A 20,278-nucleotide genomic window follows, 5' to 3' on the forward strand; every position below is an offset into this window, starting at 1 on the left:
GGCCGCTAAATGATTGGCATACAACACACCGATGGATTATGCGCATGCCTGGCTTATTGCTGATTTAGGATTGGCTGCAAACCAAACCCAACCCAACCAAACCAAACTCAACCAAACCAAACCAAACCAAACCAAACCAAGCCAAATCAAACCAAACCAAACCCACCCAAACACAACCAAACCAAGCCCAACCCAACCCAACCCAACCAAACCAAACAAAACCCACCCAAACCCAACCAAACCAAACCCAACCAAATCAATCCAAACCCGCCCAAACCCAACCAAACCAAATCAAACCCACCCAAACCAAATCAAACCAAACCAAACCAAACCAACCCGACTGTTTGTAACAGCTGCCCTGATACATCCTTCATATCAAAGCGCGGCTTCGAAACCATGCCAAATTGCACCCTGTGCCTGGTATATCATTAACTGTGACAGAAAACTACAACCTCTGCAGCCGAGCTCTGTTGCGTTATTTGCATTTTGCGCCGTATTTCACAATGGGAAACAAACAAAACGCAACAAGGCTGTTATCGGTGTTTTAAAATCTCCAGTGTATTGTGTATTGTGTCGCGAGGAAGTCTGATGTCAACGAAAGGTTATCGCGTCGCTTTGACAGTAGGCTATACGCTGGCAGAATAAAGAAGATATCTCTCTATGTTGATGTAAAGAGCGTTCGTGTGGTTGAACACGCAGGTACGATTCAAAATGCATGCACTTTTAAAATTATTTTGGACAATAGGTTTCAGAACTGTTTGCACAATCAGTCATTTTTGATGTACAGAAATGACTTCATCGGGGGAGGCGTGGCCACAGAGCACCCTCCTGCCGTGTAAAACAACACGAAATCGGTACTCCTTAAATTAGAAAGGAGATTTATAAGAGGGCATTTTAAGATTTATTGGTTTGAACATTAAATCAGATTTTGGCGGCGGTTTTGTGTCTTGGGAACGTTTTGTCGGGAAAGGCTTTGTTAATTAAAATGGCCAAATGCCTTCAAAATCTAAACGTGAAATTTAATTAATATGAATGTATTCATGCATATACAACGAAGCACAATCCAATACGGTTTTCATTTTTTATGTAAAACTTTATATGCAAGTACGTAACACAAACAAAACACAACATTTGAATAAAAAGACACTAACGCTGTTACCCAAAGAGTTCTATAAATATTCAGTAACTATCAAATACCACAACATGCAAAAGTAAAAGAAATTCCCCATGATGGACCGCTTGTGTAAGCGAGGCATGCTTAGTGTGGACACCGGCGCAAGCGAATTCCGCATATTGTGTGCTTAGAGGACGCTGTGCGGACTCGCACATTGTCCACGCATTGTTTCCCCTCCCTGAAAAATAGCTTGAGAGGCATTTTAAGGTCAGGTTATCCGTAGCCGAATGGAGAGGAATAGTCCAGGAAATCACCTTCGAAAATCCAGCGCGAAGGAGTTATCAGAGAGCGAAAAAAAGAGCATTTTGCCCGAGTTTTCTGAACCACAGGAGAATAAAGGGATGTCTACGCCAGATATGTGAAACAAACAGGCGTGGTCACGTGTATACGCGGACATCTTTGAACCAAACTCTGACCTTTGCTAAGCAAACTCGCTGTGTTGTAATAACTAGAATATGGTTAAATCTAAAGTTGTTAACATGTATTAAGAAAGCTGCAATGGTGCCATAAATTTGTTATATGTAAGAGACTATATTCCAAACAAAACCACTTGCTACCTTTCAGCTAATTTTATTGATAAAATGATGCAGTGCATGAACGCTGTGTTTACAAAATGCTTCGAAAGCCACTGTTTCTCATAATCCAGACTTAGGCCGTGTCCGAATTACCGGTACTTGGATGCCGCGTAAATCTGTTCTCATAGAGCTGTGTGCAATTTCAAGCCATAGCCAAGTAAATTGGAGGAAGCGCTAGTTTTATTGCCTACTTTGTTGTAGACGTTACTCGTGCATGTCCATTACATATCGTTTGAGATCTTCAGTGGTGCGGATCTTCTCGTAGTCGCGGACCATGCGGGTCCCGATCCGCAAGCAGCCCTGGTCAGTCAGTGGCTGGATTAGATCCTCGTCCGGCTCCCGTAAGCCCCAGACCCTAGAGGAAAAAAAGGTGGTCCTGAAATAAAACGGTATCATGTGAATATCTGATGGTTCTCCAAGCTGTTTTCTTGAAATACAAACAGTAATCATCTGAGTCTCTAAAGCTAGAAGTAATGCACCTGACCTCATTTCTGAACGGACTTCAAAACAGCAGTTCAAAAAAGTAAAATCTTTGAAATGCTGACGAGCCGAAATTAAGCGGCTACTTCGACTAGCGATAACACAGGATCACACCACAGTCACCCGCTTGAACGGTTCAATTCACCCCGTAAACCGGTATGTTACTGCAAGCCGTGGTCTTACAGACGATTCCGGTGACCATGGTGCGTCACTGGTTATTATCAGTGGCCAGCTTTAATGGCGGTATAATGAAGCATTGTGACCGCTATAGACCTTTTTCACCCATGTGACTAAATGGAAACAATCCCACCATGTGTGGACCGCCTTGGCCGCGGTGATCGCATATATTCCTACGGGCAGCTTCAACCACGTGCAAGCGCACATTCAAACGCCACATGCTTGACTAGTTTATCTTGAATAGGTTGAGGGCCATCACAACACTATGCACTCATTACCATCACAACACATCATAGGTCCAGCACAATCGTGATGTCACTAGGGAAAGGTTCTAATTGCACGAAGCCTCTGTTCCTATCCAGTCGCGTTCTGTCTGAAAGCCCTACGCAGTGCTCACCCCACTGAAGGTGGCCAGATGAAGTGTCTCGTGAAATGTCCGTGGATTCCTCTCTAACCCATAACTGCGCAACTTACCTGCGGATTAGTCTTGCGCCGGTGAAGCCAGCGGTTTCTGATATCGTGCGGGTACAGTGTGCCTCACTCAGATACTCCATAGCTTCTGAGAAATAGGAATCCACTAGGAGGTACAAGGTATAATCCGAATTAAGGATGCGCTCGTACTTTTATCGGTACGTGTGGTAACAGTGTGCAACTGGGGAAAATATTGAGTTTAATTTAATTGTTAAAACGAGTTTCTGTAGTGTTTGCGTAGTACAAACTTCACTTTGATCGCAACTGGCGATAATTACAACATTTGGGATTGACTATTCAACGCTGAGCTAACCAAAAAAGTGGACATGTTCATGTTGGTTCAACAAAGTGAGATACATGACCAAACCTTAAATTCAAGAACCCTTTTAAGTTAATTTATTTCCAAATCTCAAAGTATGGAGGGCCTGACGTTCCGATCCCAGCAGAATCTTTCTCAAAGGCAAAATGACAAGTGGACAGGACAAACAGGCAAACGGAGAATCAGCCAAGTATGGATGAATGCAAGAGGACCAAAGGAAAGGTCAAGAAAGCTGCAGGCTGGATAAAGGGGACTGCGTGGAAGGCATGGTTGAACAACAAAGGAATGGAAGGTGGGAAGAGATCAAAGAAAAAAATACAATGGATGGAACTGGACCCCAAGTGGGAGGGGCATAATCTGCAGGCAAACGACAGGGAAAGAAAAGAGTGTTAATGAGTAGTTTCCCTCTTGGATGTTCAGGCCATGGGGTTGTATGGTACAAAGGCGTTTGATCCAAAGCTTCTCCCTGTTGAAGTAAACAGCATCTATTTCCCACAGTGTTAATAAATAATCAACCTCTGCCCATCACCAACGAGCAGGCGCTGCATGCATATGCTTGCTCAGATAACCAGATGATTGTGCATACTCCGTACCGTCTGCCAACCCTACCTGATTCGATGGAAGCTGGTTTGACTGTGGACTCTACTAGTCTATTGGAAAATCCAATTGCAAAAAAATCTTAATTTTGTACCCTGGCCCTCCAAAAAGAACTTGTTCCAGCCCTCTAAATTGGTTCTGGAACCGTCAATGTATACGGCCAAGTGCCCATTTTCATCGATCGTAACGAGGAGTTATTTTCATCACACTCTGAATGGAACCTGAATCTCATGGCTCTCTTCTAGCGGAAATATTTGACCATCCAATGGCTGATTCCCCGACCCACCTGTGTCATCTATCGCTTTCTTCAGCCGGTCGTGGTAAGTTGAACCCTCCGATAGCGGGTAGTAATTGTGGTCGAGAAAGGACTTGACAAAGTTGCAGAGCATGTAGCTCAAATCCGTGGCAGCCGGCCCCATGTGCGCCATCTCGAAGTCAAAAATCTGTTCAAGGTACAACATTTTGAAAAGGGTGATAACGCCACGAGTCGAGAAGAGGCATCTGAATTATTATATTTCGTGTATGATCTGGAACCAAAATTGTACGAAACCACGACAGAACACGATAGAATGATAAAATATGAAGTTTTAATTAATTAACTGAAATGTTTTATCCTATGCTTTAAGACCTCTCCATACCGCAACCTCGCGTTAATCTTAGCCTGTTGTTGACTTGACGTGGGAATGAAGCAAAAGGAGTGTATCCAATCGGTTTACGCTGGTTAATTATTACACTATATTACTGCCTAGGCCTGTAATTTACATTTTGCATGATGAACGCAAGATCAAAATGTTTACAGCAGTAGTCTTGTCTCGTGTCGTGGTAGCATCTCTTTCTGGTCTTACACTCACCTTGATGGAGGACTCCTTGACCATGACCGAGCTGGGGTGGAAGTCGCCATGGTTTAGGCAGTCGTGGTTGTTGATGTCTATCGCCCGAAGCTTGAGCCAGTTGGACTGCAAAACCTCGTCCCGGGTGAACGCCTCCATCTCTTGGGCATATTGCCCATCCCCCTTCCTTTGCAATGGGTCGTCGAATAGGTACACGGTGCGAATGAACTGCATGTCATTCAAGCTGTTGGAATTAATATGAAGCACCTGTATTAATGTGAACGTCGCGGTGGCTGTGTATTAGCGATGTAGTCGAGACCATCCCCATCCAAGCCACAAACCATGCAGTGACAAGTAGCTCATTGAATTTTCACTAGAAGGGGAGGATGGACTTGGAGGTCCGGTGTTGGTCTTGAGATGGTCTTGTGATGGTCTTAAAGTGTTTCGACTTCAAAAGTGTTCTGAATGCATGCTGGTTACTGGAGGTAAGGTTATTTGCATTTTATCCCTTTGAGTTTTAGAACCACATCTGTGAAAGGCTTTGGAGTTTGATCGAGACTTAGATCGCGTCTGAAATGGCTCCCAGAGCGGAGGCTCTGCCTATGTTAGCGGATCTCTATGCATTTCCTATGGGCGAGGACCTAGACCTAGCTGTAGACAACAGAATCGGATGCAGCTTTATTTTCGAGAGGACGCCAGAGCGACTGCATCTCGTGAACAGTATTCAGAAGGTGCCCGAGAAAACGGCGAATATCCTAGCTCTCCACAAGGTTATAAAGCAACATTTGGTTGGGTCGAGATCAAGTTGAAAACTGATGGCAATTTATCGTATCAAGCCACCCACCCACGATGATGGGAAGAGTGCGATAGAGGTTTGTTCTTGCATCAAAACTCCGTCGAAAAAAAACCGACCCCTAAAATTGACGAATACTTATCAACTTGTGCGTGATAAATAATATCTGAGACAACTCACGTGCAGAACTGCACCATCTCCATGTGTGTGGTCTCGTCGACCGTTTCCCTGTGGGTAGCACGATGGAGCTTAGCAATGCAAGTAACCAGCTTCCGGGCGAGGGAGGTGTCGAACTTGCCTAGGTTCAATTGCTGACGCAGAAGCTGATAGCTTCCCAGGTCCTCCATGACCACTGATAGCAAGAACATAATTCATTCATCAACGGGGTTTAACGGACAGGAGAGTGTGAAAGGGAGGCTCTACTTTTTTTAATGCGGGAGCATTGATGCCCTATTTGCTCGATCGGGACACAATATTCCCAGCAACATAAGCTCCTCTAGTTTATACTGCACTGCGCTGGTTCACAATCCAGTATATAAAATGCAAGCGTTGCGGTAACATCGCTACAAACAAAAGGAAGACTCCCCACCGACATGGCTCTTTTCAACCGACGAGGGGCGCTTCTGTTCACGGTGGATAGCTTTGGTAAACATATTTGACTTCGGTGCGTTTCGATGCCGTTGAAGTCGGCAAAGCATTGTGATCCGTTTGACATGTTGTTTAAGATATGGTTGTGGGAGAGAGTGGTTGGTGGGATCTCAACTTACACGCGTGCCGAAATTTGAGTATAATCCCTCTCGAGACTTGAATTAGAGGTTAAAGCCACATATCTTGTCAATGAGGACGTAATACGCTATTTGGTCGCGTGCACCTACATATTCATTATTGCGCAGGCAAAACTGTCATCGTGATCGATGATTCTTTAGTAAACCTTGTGATCTTGCTGACTCGATATTCACTGATCTAGGCCCAAGTAGGGACCTTTTTGCAACGTATCGAGTGCTGGACTTACTGATTTTGCAGTCCGGCTGGTACAGGTAAGGTGTCGGAACCGAACCTGGTACGAGGCTATCCATCTTCTGCATTGCCCAGAACTCAACCCGCGCTCTCTCTGGGCTCAGCGGCTGCATGGTGAACCCCTGCAGAAAAGAGAGTTGTACGTTGCAAACTGTGTGAAGTTCTTGATACCTTCTTCAAGGGTATTCGCCATAACATTTAATTAACGATGAGGGCAAAAGCCGTTCTGTTGCGAAGTAGAGCCGAACTACTGGAGCTTTTCGGCAATGAAGAGTGCACCGCCCAGGGTAGCGAGAGATTTTGACCTGCTTCAACCTGACCGTACTTTCGAGCGATGGCAATAAGTCTCAGTTGAATGCATCACGTCCTACAGATTTGCCGTGAGTTCTTGACTTCAAAGTTTGTGGCGTGCATCGGCGCTCTGTGGTCGTATTCAAAACCGCGTTCTTGTGTTGGATGAACATGAAAACGGGGTTCCAAATGCCGAGAATCAACACGCGAACGTTGTTCGTGGACAGCTGTTCGTGAACAGGATTCTCACTCCCCACTTACTTGAGAGTGGATGGAGAACGTCAAGAACAAAGATGGCGGACATAAGCACATACCGCAACCTGATGTTGATTTTGGTACATAAACTAGAATGCACTCACGATAGGAAAAATATAACCGAAGGCTTATATACAGAGCTGTGGGAGAGAAAATTTACCTTGACCATTTTATATTGATATTCTGGGATTTAACTTTTGGTAAGATCGCAAAATAATATCATGTTTCTTTTTCAATCCGTCAAAAATAGCAACTGCTATCTTGAATTAAGCGTAGCTACACTCCATTTGCTCTGCGGTGTTCGTAATCAACAACCCGGGAAAACGGGATTTCGAATACGCTCTGTATTTCGAAGATATCTAGACCAACGTGCGCGCAAGTATAAAACACTTTGCACATCCCGCGCATAAGCACCTGTTGGCGTTGATACGCAGTTGTAAGTTTCCCAACTCTGTAAAAAGGTTGGTCAAATTTGGGTCGATAATTATTTTGCCCAATGTTGGTGTAAATATCAACTTCCCAACCTTGTGCAAATTCTTCCCAACAGTGATGGAAATTAACCAACAATGTGTTAACCTTAACCAAGGTTGGCCAAATTACAAAATCCCAACACTGTTTGACCAACTTTTTTTTTTAGAGTGTACAAAGATGGCGTCAAAAGAGAGTGATCTTTACTTACCTTCACATACGGTTCACTGTTTTTAATCACGACCGTCTGTGTTTTGTCTTTGTCGCTCCGCACTCGGTAAACGTAGTTGACGACGCCACCATCGATGAGTTCCAGCTTCGACCCTTGACCAAATTGCTAAATGCACGAAGAGCCAATTAATTTCCATTCTTACGAGAAACTGGAGGAGCCAGTTTGGTATTCCAACAGCGCATGCCCATAATGAAGCTCGTCTGAGGTCATTCGGACGCGTGCACAAGGTCTGCCCTATCAGCGCGGCTCTACGTGGACTCGAGCGCGTTTTTTATTCACGAATGATCTTGTGTGTGTGTTTTTCTACCGAACTGGCTTAGTCGCGGGTCGTACACCCTGTTGACTGCAAATATTAGTAAGCCTAGCTCAACTTTAGCTGAGAGTCTACGCCTACCCGTCACTTTGTCTGTAACCAAATAATGGTCACACGAAAAAGCAAATTATTGACCATTTGCCCTTGCCGATGCAATGTCTTTTTCAGCCGACAAGTCAATTTGTTGAATCATAACTATATATGGCAACTGACGTCACACATTTAAATTGGCCCGACAACAGTACTGCTTGACGGGAGTCTAATTGGACTCAACATAAAGCAAATAGCAACATAAACAATTCGAAATTTGCAACTTGTCCGTTTTTTTCGATCCTGGGCCAGCTCCGGAGCAAATTATATATACCCACCCTACCTCCAGCCCTGGCGTCTCCGCCCAGACGTCCCAGTCGATGGTGGGGACGCTCTTCTCTTTGATTTCGATGGACTGCGCCATTTTTGCTCGCGGGAGCCCGAGGCTCAGGTCCTATCCTGCCTAAGAACAAGAGATCTCTGATGTACAAATGTGGTAGAGCCAACAGAGCGGAGATGTAATTCAATTGGTGTAAAGCACAGAACACTGTCCTGAAACTGTTTCTTGATCGGTGAAATTGAGAGTGTCATTGGCCACGTCACGTTTTGTGTCACTAATGGTAATAGCTTCGTGCAAAAAAATACTCGGACGTGAGTCGATCGTGTTTATCCAACTAGTCAAACTGTGCAAGGTGTTCCAGAAAAAAAATGAATCCCGAAATAAAATAATCAATTTGGATATGTTGAGTTTTGTATATTATAACCGTGTGTTTGCCATACACTCTAAAATTCCAGGGTCAGATTGACCCAAAATTTGGTCCCATTGGGTCAAATATGACCCAAAACGGGTCGCACCCAATCAGAGCCAGCTTCCGGGTCAATCTGACCCTGGTGTGTTTGGAGTGTAAGAAGAAGCGTAATGCTTTCTAATCGTACGGATTTGGAATTCGTCCAGTCATTCTTCACCAGACACCATATTGTTTGCAACACGGTATGGCAAAAACTCATTTGCAGCACTTTAGGTTCAGAAATTACAATCACATTCGACATGGCTCAAGGAGACCACCTGCATAAAGCAAAACACAAAATCCAACAGCGTAACATTTGAAAGCAGTGAAACTGAGAGTGCTATTGACCACGTGCTATTTGCACGTTGTGCTATTTGCTCTTACTTCACGGCAAACACACAGTTACATAGTTAAAGTAAAAAAGCTCAAAACGTGACCAAATTAACTGACGGCTTTTATGTTTCACTTTTTTGGGACCACTCTGTACACATACAGCGTAATTGTCATATGGCAGCTGACGTCACACTTTGGAACTCATTAATAAAGGCGATCTAATCCCGAAGCTCCGTTTGCATGGCGCACAAAATGGACTGCTATCGTTCTCGAGATTGTTTTTGAGAATTATATTTATTGAAGTTCATTTTTATGAGTAACATTTTCCCTACTTCACTTCGTGATAGATGAAACCAAACAAAACAAATGAATACCCATCTCTTGAATATTACTTAAAGGAAAATATGTCTCTTAAAATCAAACTTCATCAAAACATATTAGGCCTATGTAGCATATAATCACACACGCTGGCAAACCGTACTTAAGCACCACTGCCCTGCCCTACCTCCTATTCGCGCGTACAAATATATTTGTCGAAATGTATAATTAACGTATGTGTTGTATCTACTGAAAGAAATAAACATCACTGCCAAAAAAAAAACCCGTCAGTGACAAGGAAGGCCAGATCATCAGAGGAAGGCAAAGGGGGCCATACCCAGCCCCCCCCAACGGAGTCAAAATAATTAACGGAACATAAAAAAATTCTCTGAGCCCCACCCCCGAAAAACAGAATAAGAATAATTAAATAAAAATAAAAAATTGAAGTTTTTACCCTATTTCATTTCTCTGCGTTGCCAAAGCATGTAAAAAGCCCCAAAGCTTAGCCTAAGCCGCCAGAAAAGCCATAAAATAATCTACAAAACTTTTAACAGTTCCGGGATCTACTCTTGCTGGCAAGATTATTTCCCCTCTGTGTTCTTCATTGCTATAATTGAAATTTAGGATTTCATGGCATCAGTCGGGTAAAAGCAACACAACTTTTCTGGCCTTACTGAAAAGAACATTTTCAGAAACTCAATCTGCTCTCTGCAGGTTTACCAGAGCAAAGGTTGTTAATGACAAACTATGAATGACTGCGTAGTGCCAATATTAGAGAACGAAAACCCACCAGCGTAGTTGCAAATACCAAATGCAAATGAGCAACGCCGTCGACGTGCTCACAGGAAATGTATCATCTAAAAGCCTTCATGAAACTCTCTTACCTGTTGGTATGAGTTTTATTGCGCTCCACGGCTCTTTTCGTGCGAAAAAAACCGACACAAGATCGAGTGAACGAGCGTGCCCGGTATTCCGTGCTCAGAAATGTTTCATTTGCTGAGCGACCGTCGAACACTTGCGTTATGATGTCCCATGGATGTCGCAGGGACTCGAGATTATCGGTTGGGCCTTTTGTCCCCCGTTTATGGAGTTCTTCAATCATCTACCAACCACATTCTTGTGGGTCAAAGTATGTTTTCATGTAAAGAGTGCCCTTCAGTTGAACTTGCTCTTTAGTCTGCAGTGGTAGATTTTCTCGAGCCCGCACATGACATACAGTGTGGTGGTCGAGTACTTTCCGAGTACCAACGTTCTCCGCAAAATACTGAACTGGGTAAGAGGGAGTAAAGCCAGAGTGCACAGGCATTTGATGGTAAATGTGCAAAGGTAAGGTTACAAAATAAATGTTAGACTTCAGATACTCCCAGTTGCGTAAAATTTAAGTTTTAAGGAGAAAAGTACTCGGAAAGTACTCGGCCGAGTACTTTTGTCCTAACAAGTTAATTTTAATCAAACAGTGATGGTCTGAAGTCCTTAAGTTGCTTTGTAATCTTACCTTTATGCATGTACATGTACCAGCAAATGCCGACGTACTTCAGCTTTGTTCCCTTCTAACTAGTTAAATATTTGGTAGAGAACTTGGTTCTCAAAAAGTACTCGACTGCGTCACTGATGACATGACGACATGCTGAGCACGTACAACCGTCAGGAATATAAACTTCTCGTCCTGCTTGGTGCGAGCCCATCATCAGTAGACATGTCAAAATATGACAGATAGACGCACACCACACTTGCGGCGCTGTTGGATCGAGGGTCGTAAGATACTCAAAATCATGTTGAAAAGAAACGCAATGCAGACACTTTTTCTTGATACGAAGCGCCTTCTCACATGCTGCGTTGTCGAGTTTGGAAGCCAGGGAAAAAGGATGCCTTGTCAGGTCACTTCATAATGCCCGCCTTTCGTCGTCTGACCTTTGACATTCGATCCCTAGGCAACCCCATATATCATGTATTTTCTCACCCGACCGCACAGGTCTCCACTGGGGCTGAAGGATTTCATGCTTTAAAGATGTTAATTTTCAATTTTACAACAGTACAGAGTGTCTCAAAAATAAAATACACAAATTGAAAAACCCGCAACACAATAGTTCGTGGTGGTAGGGTATCCACAGAATGGCCAGAAATCACGTGATATGTTCGTTCCACCAAACGCTATACATGACCTAATCCAGTTCCCGCGACCTCTTCCAACTATCCCTAATGCTACTTTTAGAGGAGGTTTCACTAATGGAGTCATCTGGGCAGTCACTAACAGGGCGTTGTCTTGTGAAACGTCCGCCTTAATAGATACTTTGCTGTCAGTGTCCCCTCCAATTACAAATGAATATGTGCACCTCGTGTGACCCCCTCCTCCGTCAGACATGCCAGCGTAGTTATTCCAATGAATCAAGGCCAGTCTCGAATTGACTGTGAACCCTCTGTTGAACTGTCCTCGGTGGCGCTTTGTTTGATAGAGAGTTTGTGCGACCAGGGCTGGATTTTCCACGAGGGGTCGTGCTACTGGGGGAGCGAGGCTGAGGTTACCGTGGAATATGTGCAAGCTGCTGCCATCTGCCACCAGTCGGCATCTCATTTGGTAAGGAACTTAGGAATCAAACAAAAAGGGTTCAACCTCTCCCCCCAAAAAAGTAAAAAATAAAATTGACTCGTCTTATAAATAATTTAACAAAGGACCGAAGACAGGAATGACAGGAAATCTCTCTTCCCACTCCCGCAGGCAAGCATTCTGACGTCATCCGAGAACGACTTTGTCCGGACAGCGTTCCCCAACCTCTCTAAAATCTGGCTCGGTGCCCACAATGGCGGCGAGCAGCCTGGTAGGTGCGAGTTTTTATTCAACTTTACATATAAGGTTCAAGCGGGACCAACAGAGGTCGCAATTTTCCTAGCAACAGTGGCTCCTTCGGGTGGCAATTGCAATTCGCTGGTTCCCACACGGCTGTGAAATGCATGCGTTGCGGGCGCATTTATACAGAGAGAATGAAGACTTCCCACCAACTTGGCTTTTTTCCCCAACCGATGTAGGGGTGCTTCTTGTCAAGGCGGACAGAACTTTAATGTGGATTATTCTCGAAAATGCTCCTGGTTCGTGCTTCGTACTTCGTGCTTTGTATTGGTCTACACCGTAGAGCTATATCTTATTACGAGAGCGCTTAAACTCTTTATTCTCCGAGCGGAGAAAATTTGACGCCGCTCTGGGTCCACACATTTTCAATCCACCAATATGCAGTACTTCAATTTGTTTGCCATGTGCATGATTGTAGACGTTCGAAATCAGATGAACGAATATAGAATTATGCATTTTAAATGCAACGCGCATCAGGTACCACTAAAATCCGAGTCTCGGCAAAATTTATCTGCAGCGTATACACGCACGCGTTTGCGTTGTTAACGCAGCTTAAATGAAAAGCCCGTTTACTGAGTGTGCGTTAGTTTTTCGCGTATCGGCTTTGTTGACGTATCATTTCCGAACGCAGATATGTAAATAGCCGTACAAAAGCTGTACACAATTTGGACTTTTCCTTGGCTTGTGCACAAACGTGCAAGGGCCAAGTAGGCAACACTTTGTACATGAATCAGCGCTCTAGTTTTTACATATAGCCTAGCTCTATGTTGCACACTCTAAAAAAAAAAAAAAAAATTCCGAGGTGAAATTGTCTCGGAATCCGGGTGCCGTGGGGTCCGCTCCCTCTCGTTGATCAAATCTTGTTTGACTGGAAAAGATTTGGACCAGACGGGCCCCGGATTCGGTGTCAACCACACCCAGGATTTTTAGAGTGCGTTCAACCTTGCTGCTAATTGCTGCTATCTCTACAGGTACATATCGCAAGTCTCTGCTGTGGTCGGATGGAAGCTTCCCTGCTTTCCGGGCCTCGGTGCTACTGAACGCCGTGCCGAACGCTGACTCACTTCAATGCCTGGCAATGCACGAAGAGGGCGAATGGCTTGTAAAGCCGCCCACCAAGAAGAAAAGCGTTGTTTGTAAGAAGTACCCACGTGAGTAAACGAATTTTCCCTGTCTGTCATTCCACTGTTTAAAATGCAAGTGCGTTCATTACTATGTGCAAAATGCTCACAATGTGTTTTTCTTACGATTTTGGCCATTTCATTTCACCCAGACTTCTCCCAGCAATTTGGCACGGGGGAGGGCGCTGTTCACCTGACTCACATGGACTGTCAAGGCTGCGAGGACCACCTGAACCAGTGCAGACACGGCAGCTGGCATGACGTCACTTCCTGTAGCCAGGCCAAAGCAGTGGGCTTGAAATGTTCGGGTAATGTATTGCCGTGTCGGAAACCGTAAAAATAAGCGGCTAAGGCTAGTTTCCCGTAGACTTGCGCGTTAGTACCAGCCGTAGCCAAGTAAATTCGGACACGGCCTACACAGTGCAACATGCACGAAATGGATGTCAAGTTCGAAGTCGACACGACACGAATCGTTTCAATCGTGCAATTCAAGGCATGGTTGCAAAAACAAACTAAACAATACGAACTTAAACTGACTAATAACTGAAGAGTTGTTCTTTTTGTTTGTTTGTTTGTTTTTTTTCAGTCGTCTGCCCCACCTACGAGACAAACGCAGTGACCGATGCTCGCTTTCCATTCAAGCCCCTTAACCCCTCATCGCTCCGGGTGGATTTCACCGTTCAGACGGCTGGGACGATCCGACTCATCCTGTCAAGAGACGAGTCTCTTGCCGGAGCCGTCTACTCCATAGGTACGAACGGCTACATAACTAGCTTCACTGGCTGGAGCAGAGCAAAAGGGTTAGTTAGGGGAGGGGGAAGGCTTTAATAGGAACCTTTGGCACAAACCCTTCACTGGATTCTAGGAAGCTTGTCATTTACTGCAAAGCTGAAAACTGTCCGGTTCAAATGGGAGCCACAAAAAGTAGAAAACCGAGAAGGGACATGTGAATAAGGCTGAATGGTGTTTTTCCAGTTTCTTAGCGCTTGAGATTTCTGAAGCACTATGCAAAATATATTCGAATGTTAATCTTGTCGAACTGCCGATTACAGCTTCATCATACCAGTCGAATTTGTCACTGTCTACAGGTATTCAGGGATATGACACGGCTAGTTTTCTGCCATTGTTTTGTTTGATGCTTTTAAAATTGATTACAAAGATTCAGCTTCCATTCAATAGACTCGGTATGCCTCTATATATTCACAGTTCTGTCGACAACCTCGACAAGCGGTATCTATCATCACGCCAGCGCCTCCTGGCACGACGAGCAGGGCATCGTGGACGTCCTCAACGCCGACGCGGAACGGGGAATCTGGGTCACCAAGGCTGATGCCACCCTCCGGGTGGGGCGGGCGACGGAGAGCGGCCCGCTGCTGGAGTGGACGGACGACCTATCGGAGAGCGGACCGCCCGACCTGTACGTCGGGTTCAGTTCACGGCAGCCGGCGACGTGGCAGTTCGGCTCATTCTGCGGAGAGGAAGCCGTACGGAGTGTGTAGTGTTGGATATACCCGGTGCACTTCGTACAGGCTTACAGCCCGGTTATTGCTTCAATAACTGTAGCTAAAAGCATCTTGTAAAGCCTTAATTAACAGTTGAAGTCAGGTTGACTATCTTTCTTGAGCACCCCCGCCCTCATCGGTTGAAACGAGCCATGCTGATGGTGGGGGGGGGGTGTTCTTTTTGTTTTTCATAGTATGAACCAGCGAAGTGTAGTTCTTCCCAATGGAAGCTCTGTTGCTAAGAAAATTGCGCCCTCTGTTGGTCCACCTCTGGGTGGAGTACTTGCCTCGTTTTGCCTTCCACCAACGCAACCCGGGCTTGATTCCAAGTGTGTACTTTGCGATCGACCATTTTTCTGGAAATTCATTTTCTTTACAACCTGTAAAACTGTAAAACCTGTCGTGTTAATTTAACACCCTGGGAGTCATAAGAGTAATGGGTGTACTATGATAACACCATGGCATTAAATTAACACAAATTTAACTCCACAGTTTTTGCAATGCAACGTCTCTCTCTGAATGCCCCGTTCAGTTTCTTCCAACTTCCCACTTATTATGTGATATAAATGTTTAAAGTTTCGAACAATTCGTTAATATTTCTTGAAGAAAGAGTAGATATGAATAAACTTGAAAACAAACTGAGCATATATCACTGCATGCAAACCTTAAGTTGTGGATGAAGGACTCTTCGGTATGTGATATGAAATGTTGTGATACAAAGGTGGAAATTGCCTACTAAATGTTACGGGGAGTAATCAACAGGACATGCTCACTCGGAAGGGTTTCATGGACTTCAAAGGCAGCTTTGAGGACCGGATTTATTGCCTGTTTACACCTAGGTTTGAGGGCAAGTGATCACATACACTACGATCTAGGCGTAAAGGGTTCTGCAGACCGTCGACACCGATACTGTTAGCGTTTAGTGGCAAAAATGTGACGGTAACGCCGGCGTTTAACATATGGATCCGTGGCACCGCCGTTAACTCGAGTCATTACAACTCTGCTTAACGTGGCGCATTAAAACTACGCCTAGAAATTGCACTTAATGCTCCTGAGCTGTTCAAAGTTTTCTTTTCGTTGTTAAACACAACACCCATTTAAGCTAGCCACCAACTTCCAATTAACTTCGTATCATGTCAACCACTCCCGAGTCCAGTGCTACTCTCATCACAACGTCCATGAATGGAACGGCTTGATGACGTTAAATCTCTACTGAAAAGTAAACTTTATAGGCCTACGCATCAGCATTGAGTGCAGCGAAGCGCTTCTATTTAATACTAACTAAGGTGCTTGTGCTCAGACTATATTCAGCTTAATGAAATCAAGATAGATACATATACAGAAAACAAGAATAATTTTAAGAAAATTGTTGCAAGAGCTGCCTCTGCTTAAGAGAGAGAGAGAGAGAGAGAGAGAGAGAGAGAGAGAGAGAGAGAGAGAGAGAGAGAGAGAGAGAGAGAGAGAGAGAGAGAGCAAGAAAAAAAGGAAAAAAAAAAGAAAGAAATGTCTACCCATGGGGGCCAAAGGCAATTTAGGGAACAATTTATCTAAGCCAAAACATTAGGAGTGCAGGATTCTGTACCACCTCACTCAGCCAGTTTTACATACGAGGTGTGGACATTCCTTTGTTCTACTGTGGTAAGATAAAAACTCCTTTTTCTGTCACTACGATAACTCCTTCGAGCTGGATTTTTAACAATGATTTCCTGGACTGTTCCTCTTCATTTGCCACAGGTAACCTTGACCCCCAAATGCCAACTGTTTTTCAGAGAGGGGTAAAAATAGAGTACCGAAGGGTGACGTCACTGTGAACCAGAAAGGCAGTACAAAAGAATGGGGTACGCGCGCGTGTTGGTTCACGCGCTGGTTCTGGCGCTAATGCCTTTTACACACTAATTGTGCGCGTGACGTATTCACTTCGGTACTCTATTGGGTGGACGTGTGCGAGTCCACACAACGCCATCGTACGCTACATTATATGGACTTCTTTTGTGCAGAGGTCAACATAATGTATGACACGCTTGTACACATAAATCGACAAATTTATATAACAGAAGAAAAGGCATTTTTTTGAACCCTGAGCTTGTTTCACAAACCTGATATTAATAACAGACGCAATACTAAATGTTTAGATATGGCGATATTGTCAAAATATAGTTTTTGTATTTCAGTGAACAGGTTTAGCAGTCAAATTTGAGATCAAAAGTCTCCAAAACTTTCAGAACAGACTCCGCTGGAAACTGGGGAAAGTGATTTTCGAATGCCTCCAACAGCTCTTGAGGGCGCGTTGCGCTCTTCTTGTTTACCTTGCCACTGTCGTCTTCCTCCAAGATGGCGGTGTCTTTGATGGCTAGAAGCTTGCCGTTGCGGAAGCTTACCGCCCTTAGAGTCTGTAAGAAGGGCGCCAGGGCCTCCGGGCCGCTCTCCACAGTGTGGACATTCTCCATGCTGTCCGCAAAGAACTCGATATCGTGGAACACCAGGTCGGACACCATGAACGTGTACCACTCGCCATCGGTTGCCTCTTCCCTTGCTTTGTAGTGCCGCCGCGCCTTGTGAATCCATTGGATGCCACCCTTGTCATCCTTCACAAACTTGTGCGTCAGGAAACCTGACGTGTAGACTGGTGACTCCTTATCAAAGCCCAGAGATATGGGTTCGAACGTAGGATACCCGCAGCCAACCTCTACCAGATGAAGGTCGCCAGGTAGGACCAGACTCTTAACCACAGTTACCAGGTGATTGTTCGGCCTCCCAGAGATACTGGCGCCCACGTGGTATACCTCGAATCCCAGCGCCTCCAAGAGCGCCTTCATGAAGTAATTCATCTCAAAGCACAACCCGCCCACGCGGGCCATCATGCTTGCCTTGATCTCGGGGAAGGTCAGCGCTCGCCTCTCCGGCTTGGGCGTGGCGATAGTCGTCAGGCTCTGGAAGGGAATACTGCCGAGAAAGGCGGCGATGACTTTACGCAGGAAGCCGACTCGATCTTTCGCCAGGTTTTCCAGCGGAGCCGTCAGCTGTAGTACGCCCTCTAGGAAATCCGTTGCTTCGCTTTGACTGAGGCTATGTGATGATGACATTGTTGCAACCGAGGCGCGCTAGAGATACAAATAAAAGTTAGGTTTTTCTCACTTTCGTGTCTATATACAGGGTTGTCGTTGCGATCGAATGCCTGGCGTGGTCGGTTTATCTGTCTGACCTGCTCGAGGTACGGTGACCGTACTATTTCTGCTTAGTATACCGTGACGATTGGGAGAACAGATAAGGCTCCAAAACCGCGCTGCTTTTCTTCCAATTATGCGGATTTAAAAAAAGACAGGCACTCGTACATGTACATTACTAACCTACAACACAGTGGGTGGCACCACGTCTACAGTTACAACGGGAGTGTGGGTCAAGTCGAGTGCGCAAACACAGTGAATTCAAAGCAGGAGGGTTCATTGTTCACCGGTTGTAGTGTACACGTACTGCCTGGTGTCATGCATAGTGCTTTATTCCGTGGGCGCAACACGCCGTGTGGTGAATTATCTCCTATGGGATGTTCGAGGCTATACACAAGGCGTATGTGACCTCAATATACACGGGACCAAGGTCAACATATGTAGGGGGGTGTTAGGTAACAACAGTCCAGAGCGTGTATAGGGATTAGAGGTCACGGTGAACCCTGGGTGAACTCATTAATCGGCTCCGAGAGCAAGAAGCGCTAGAGGGCGTGTTTATTGGGTAATCACTGCACAGGCGCGCGTTTATAATGGAGATCAATGGCGCATTTGACGCGGGGCACGCTGGGTACAAAAATACACTAACGAATTTATTCCTGTAAGGCTGTATGGTCTTTGCGTACACGTAGAGCGCGTGCAAGAACCCGCTTGGAAAACATACAACCATATGTCTTTCTTTGGCCGCTTGGAGGTGACTTCAACTCGGGGCGGATTCGGGTGAACTTGAATGTTGCGCCTCCTACTTAGTCGTGTGCTTTTTTTTCAAGCATATAGTCAGACGTGCAGGTTAATTAATTTCATTTTACCATGAAAAGTAAACTTTCCGGACTTCGGGCATGTGTAAAGGTCTAGAGCCTTGCACTGGGCATATCGGACGCCAGAACACAAATCGATCATGTTCTCACGAGGTGTACAAATTTCGCCCAACATTAATCACCTGTTTTTTAATTTCCATACTCCGATAAGGTCATTTGGTGCAGCCAGTTTATTGAATTTTGACAACATTAATTGCAATCAGCTAACCCATTATGATCTCTGTCAGGGGAAATTCCATCTCACGGCTATGCACAAAGGGACAAATTTGTAATCCATGTTGACTTAGTAAATTGAACAGGGGGGTAGCGAACTTCATCCGACAGGCTTGTTTTCGTCTTCACGGAGGAACAAATTCAGCAGTCGATTCATACACGTGTAGGCCCACGAAATAGTAACGTAGGTCCTGACCAACAAACTATTGACATTAGCAACTTGGACCCAGTGCAGTTTCGGACATTATTTCCCCACCAGAGGAATCATCCAAAGAAGCAAATCAAAAGAAAAGAAAGTGACACCCAGCAAAATCATGAAGGGTTGGCTTTACAATTGTAGGAAAATGATTTTGTGACACTTCCGGGATAGGGAAAAAAAACCTTGAAATCGACTGTTGATTCATACCTAGCTGCGCCGTCATCTTCTGCTGAGGCCGGTGCTGCCGCGTGCGCACTGACTGCCTGGCTACTCCATCCTTGAAAGGTGAATTTGATACTCATGGTATTGGTTCAAAGCCTGCTGTCTGCAAAATAATGACATGCGACTGAATGGCGGGAAATAGTAATAGATGTACGCAAGTTTCGTTTTGGAAAAAAATGATCAGATGACAGTGTGATAGTGGTGCACCAGCAAGAGTTTGCAACACCTTGCAAAATAACTTGCAGTAAAAACACATAAATAATGCCGGCGCTACGTGAAATGTCAAGTACTATCGCCGGGGCCAGTCGAATGGGGCAATGTAACTTTTTCGAGTTTATTCCACTAATGGATGATAAATTTTGTTGCTGTTTTCGCTTTTTCATGATATTCCGTAAAAAAGTGTCCCCCTTGGGTCCATTGCACGTGGACCCTCTTGGATCCTTAACGACAACAACAAAAACAACGACAACAGCCATGACGACGACGACAAAAACAACAACAATCGCCGACAACATGCACCACAAACATTAACAACAACAACAGCAGCAGCAGCAAACAACAACACCAATAACTACAACAACAGCAACAACAAAAGAAGAAGAAAAACAACGTCAAAACATTATCCGCGTGTTTTGCTCATTTAGAGTTCTTTTGAGTTAATTTTAATAAATGCCAA

At 44.8% G+C, this 20,278-nt stretch overlaps 3 protein-coding genes across 4 annotated transcripts in view; 1 reads left to right on the forward strand and 2 right to left on the reverse strand.

Annotated features, from left to right (window-relative positions):
* LOC110984046 (uncharacterized) overlaps window positions 1–15,413 on the forward strand; it is a 32,757-nt gene extending 17,344 nt beyond the window's left edge. Inside the window, exons 7-12 of the mRNA XM_087131116.1 lie at window positions 11,915–12,036; window positions 12,178–12,277; window positions 13,278–13,457; window positions 13,580–13,735; window positions 14,014–14,178; window positions 14,634–15,413. Of these exons, the coding sequence (XP_086987242.1) occupies window positions 11,915–12,036; window positions 12,178–12,277; window positions 13,278–13,457; window positions 13,580–13,735; window positions 14,014–14,178; window positions 14,634–14,926 (1,016 nt within the window). The 3' untranslated portion in view covers window positions 14,927–15,413. The remainder of the gene's footprint in view (window positions 1–11,914; window positions 12,037–12,177; window positions 12,278–13,277; window positions 13,458–13,579; window positions 13,736–14,013; window positions 14,179–14,633) is intronic.
* On the reverse strand, window positions 1,058–10,521 carry LOC110984045 (uncharacterized). Of its 2 annotated transcripts, none has more exons than XM_022243839.2 (9): window positions 10,346–10,521; window positions 8,366–8,481; window positions 7,659–7,784; window positions 6,429–6,555; window positions 5,597–5,768; window positions 4,645–4,867; window positions 4,080–4,236; window positions 2,881–2,983; window positions 1,058–2,104 (listed from the first exon to the last, which is right to left on the reverse strand). In XM_022243839.2, the coding sequence occupies exons 2-9, from the start codon at window positions 8,444–8,446 to the stop codon at window positions 1,954–1,956; spliced, it is 1,140 nt and encodes a 379-aa protein (XP_022099531.2). In that variant the 5' UTR covers window positions 8,447–8,481; window positions 10,346–10,521; the 3' UTR covers window positions 1,058–1,953. The 2 variants fall into 2 exon arrangements, with proteins under 2 accessions (XP_022099531.2, XP_022099530.2); XM_022243838.2 differs by having other exon boundaries at window positions 8,366–8,485; window positions 10,346–10,520.
* A 298-nt stretch (window positions 15,414–15,711) lies between the features above and the next one.
* LOC110984021 (uncharacterized) lies at window positions 15,712–18,573 on the reverse strand. The gene has a single exon (XM_022243805.2). The coding sequence runs from the start codon at window positions 18,010–18,012 to the stop codon at window positions 17,110–17,112; it is 903 nt and encodes a 300-aa protein (XP_022099497.2). The 5' UTR covers window positions 18,013–18,573; the 3' UTR covers window positions 15,712–17,109.
* Between the last annotated feature and the right edge of the window lie 1,705 nt (window positions 18,574–20,278).

Source organism: Acanthaster planci, linkage group LG21, assembly GCF_054643075.1.
Source record: "Acanthaster planci isolate LZ-2023a linkage group LG21, COTS_SCS, whole genome shotgun sequence".
Taxonomy (NCBI): Eukaryota; Metazoa; Echinodermata; class Asteroidea; order Valvatida; family Acanthasteridae; genus Acanthaster; species Acanthaster planci.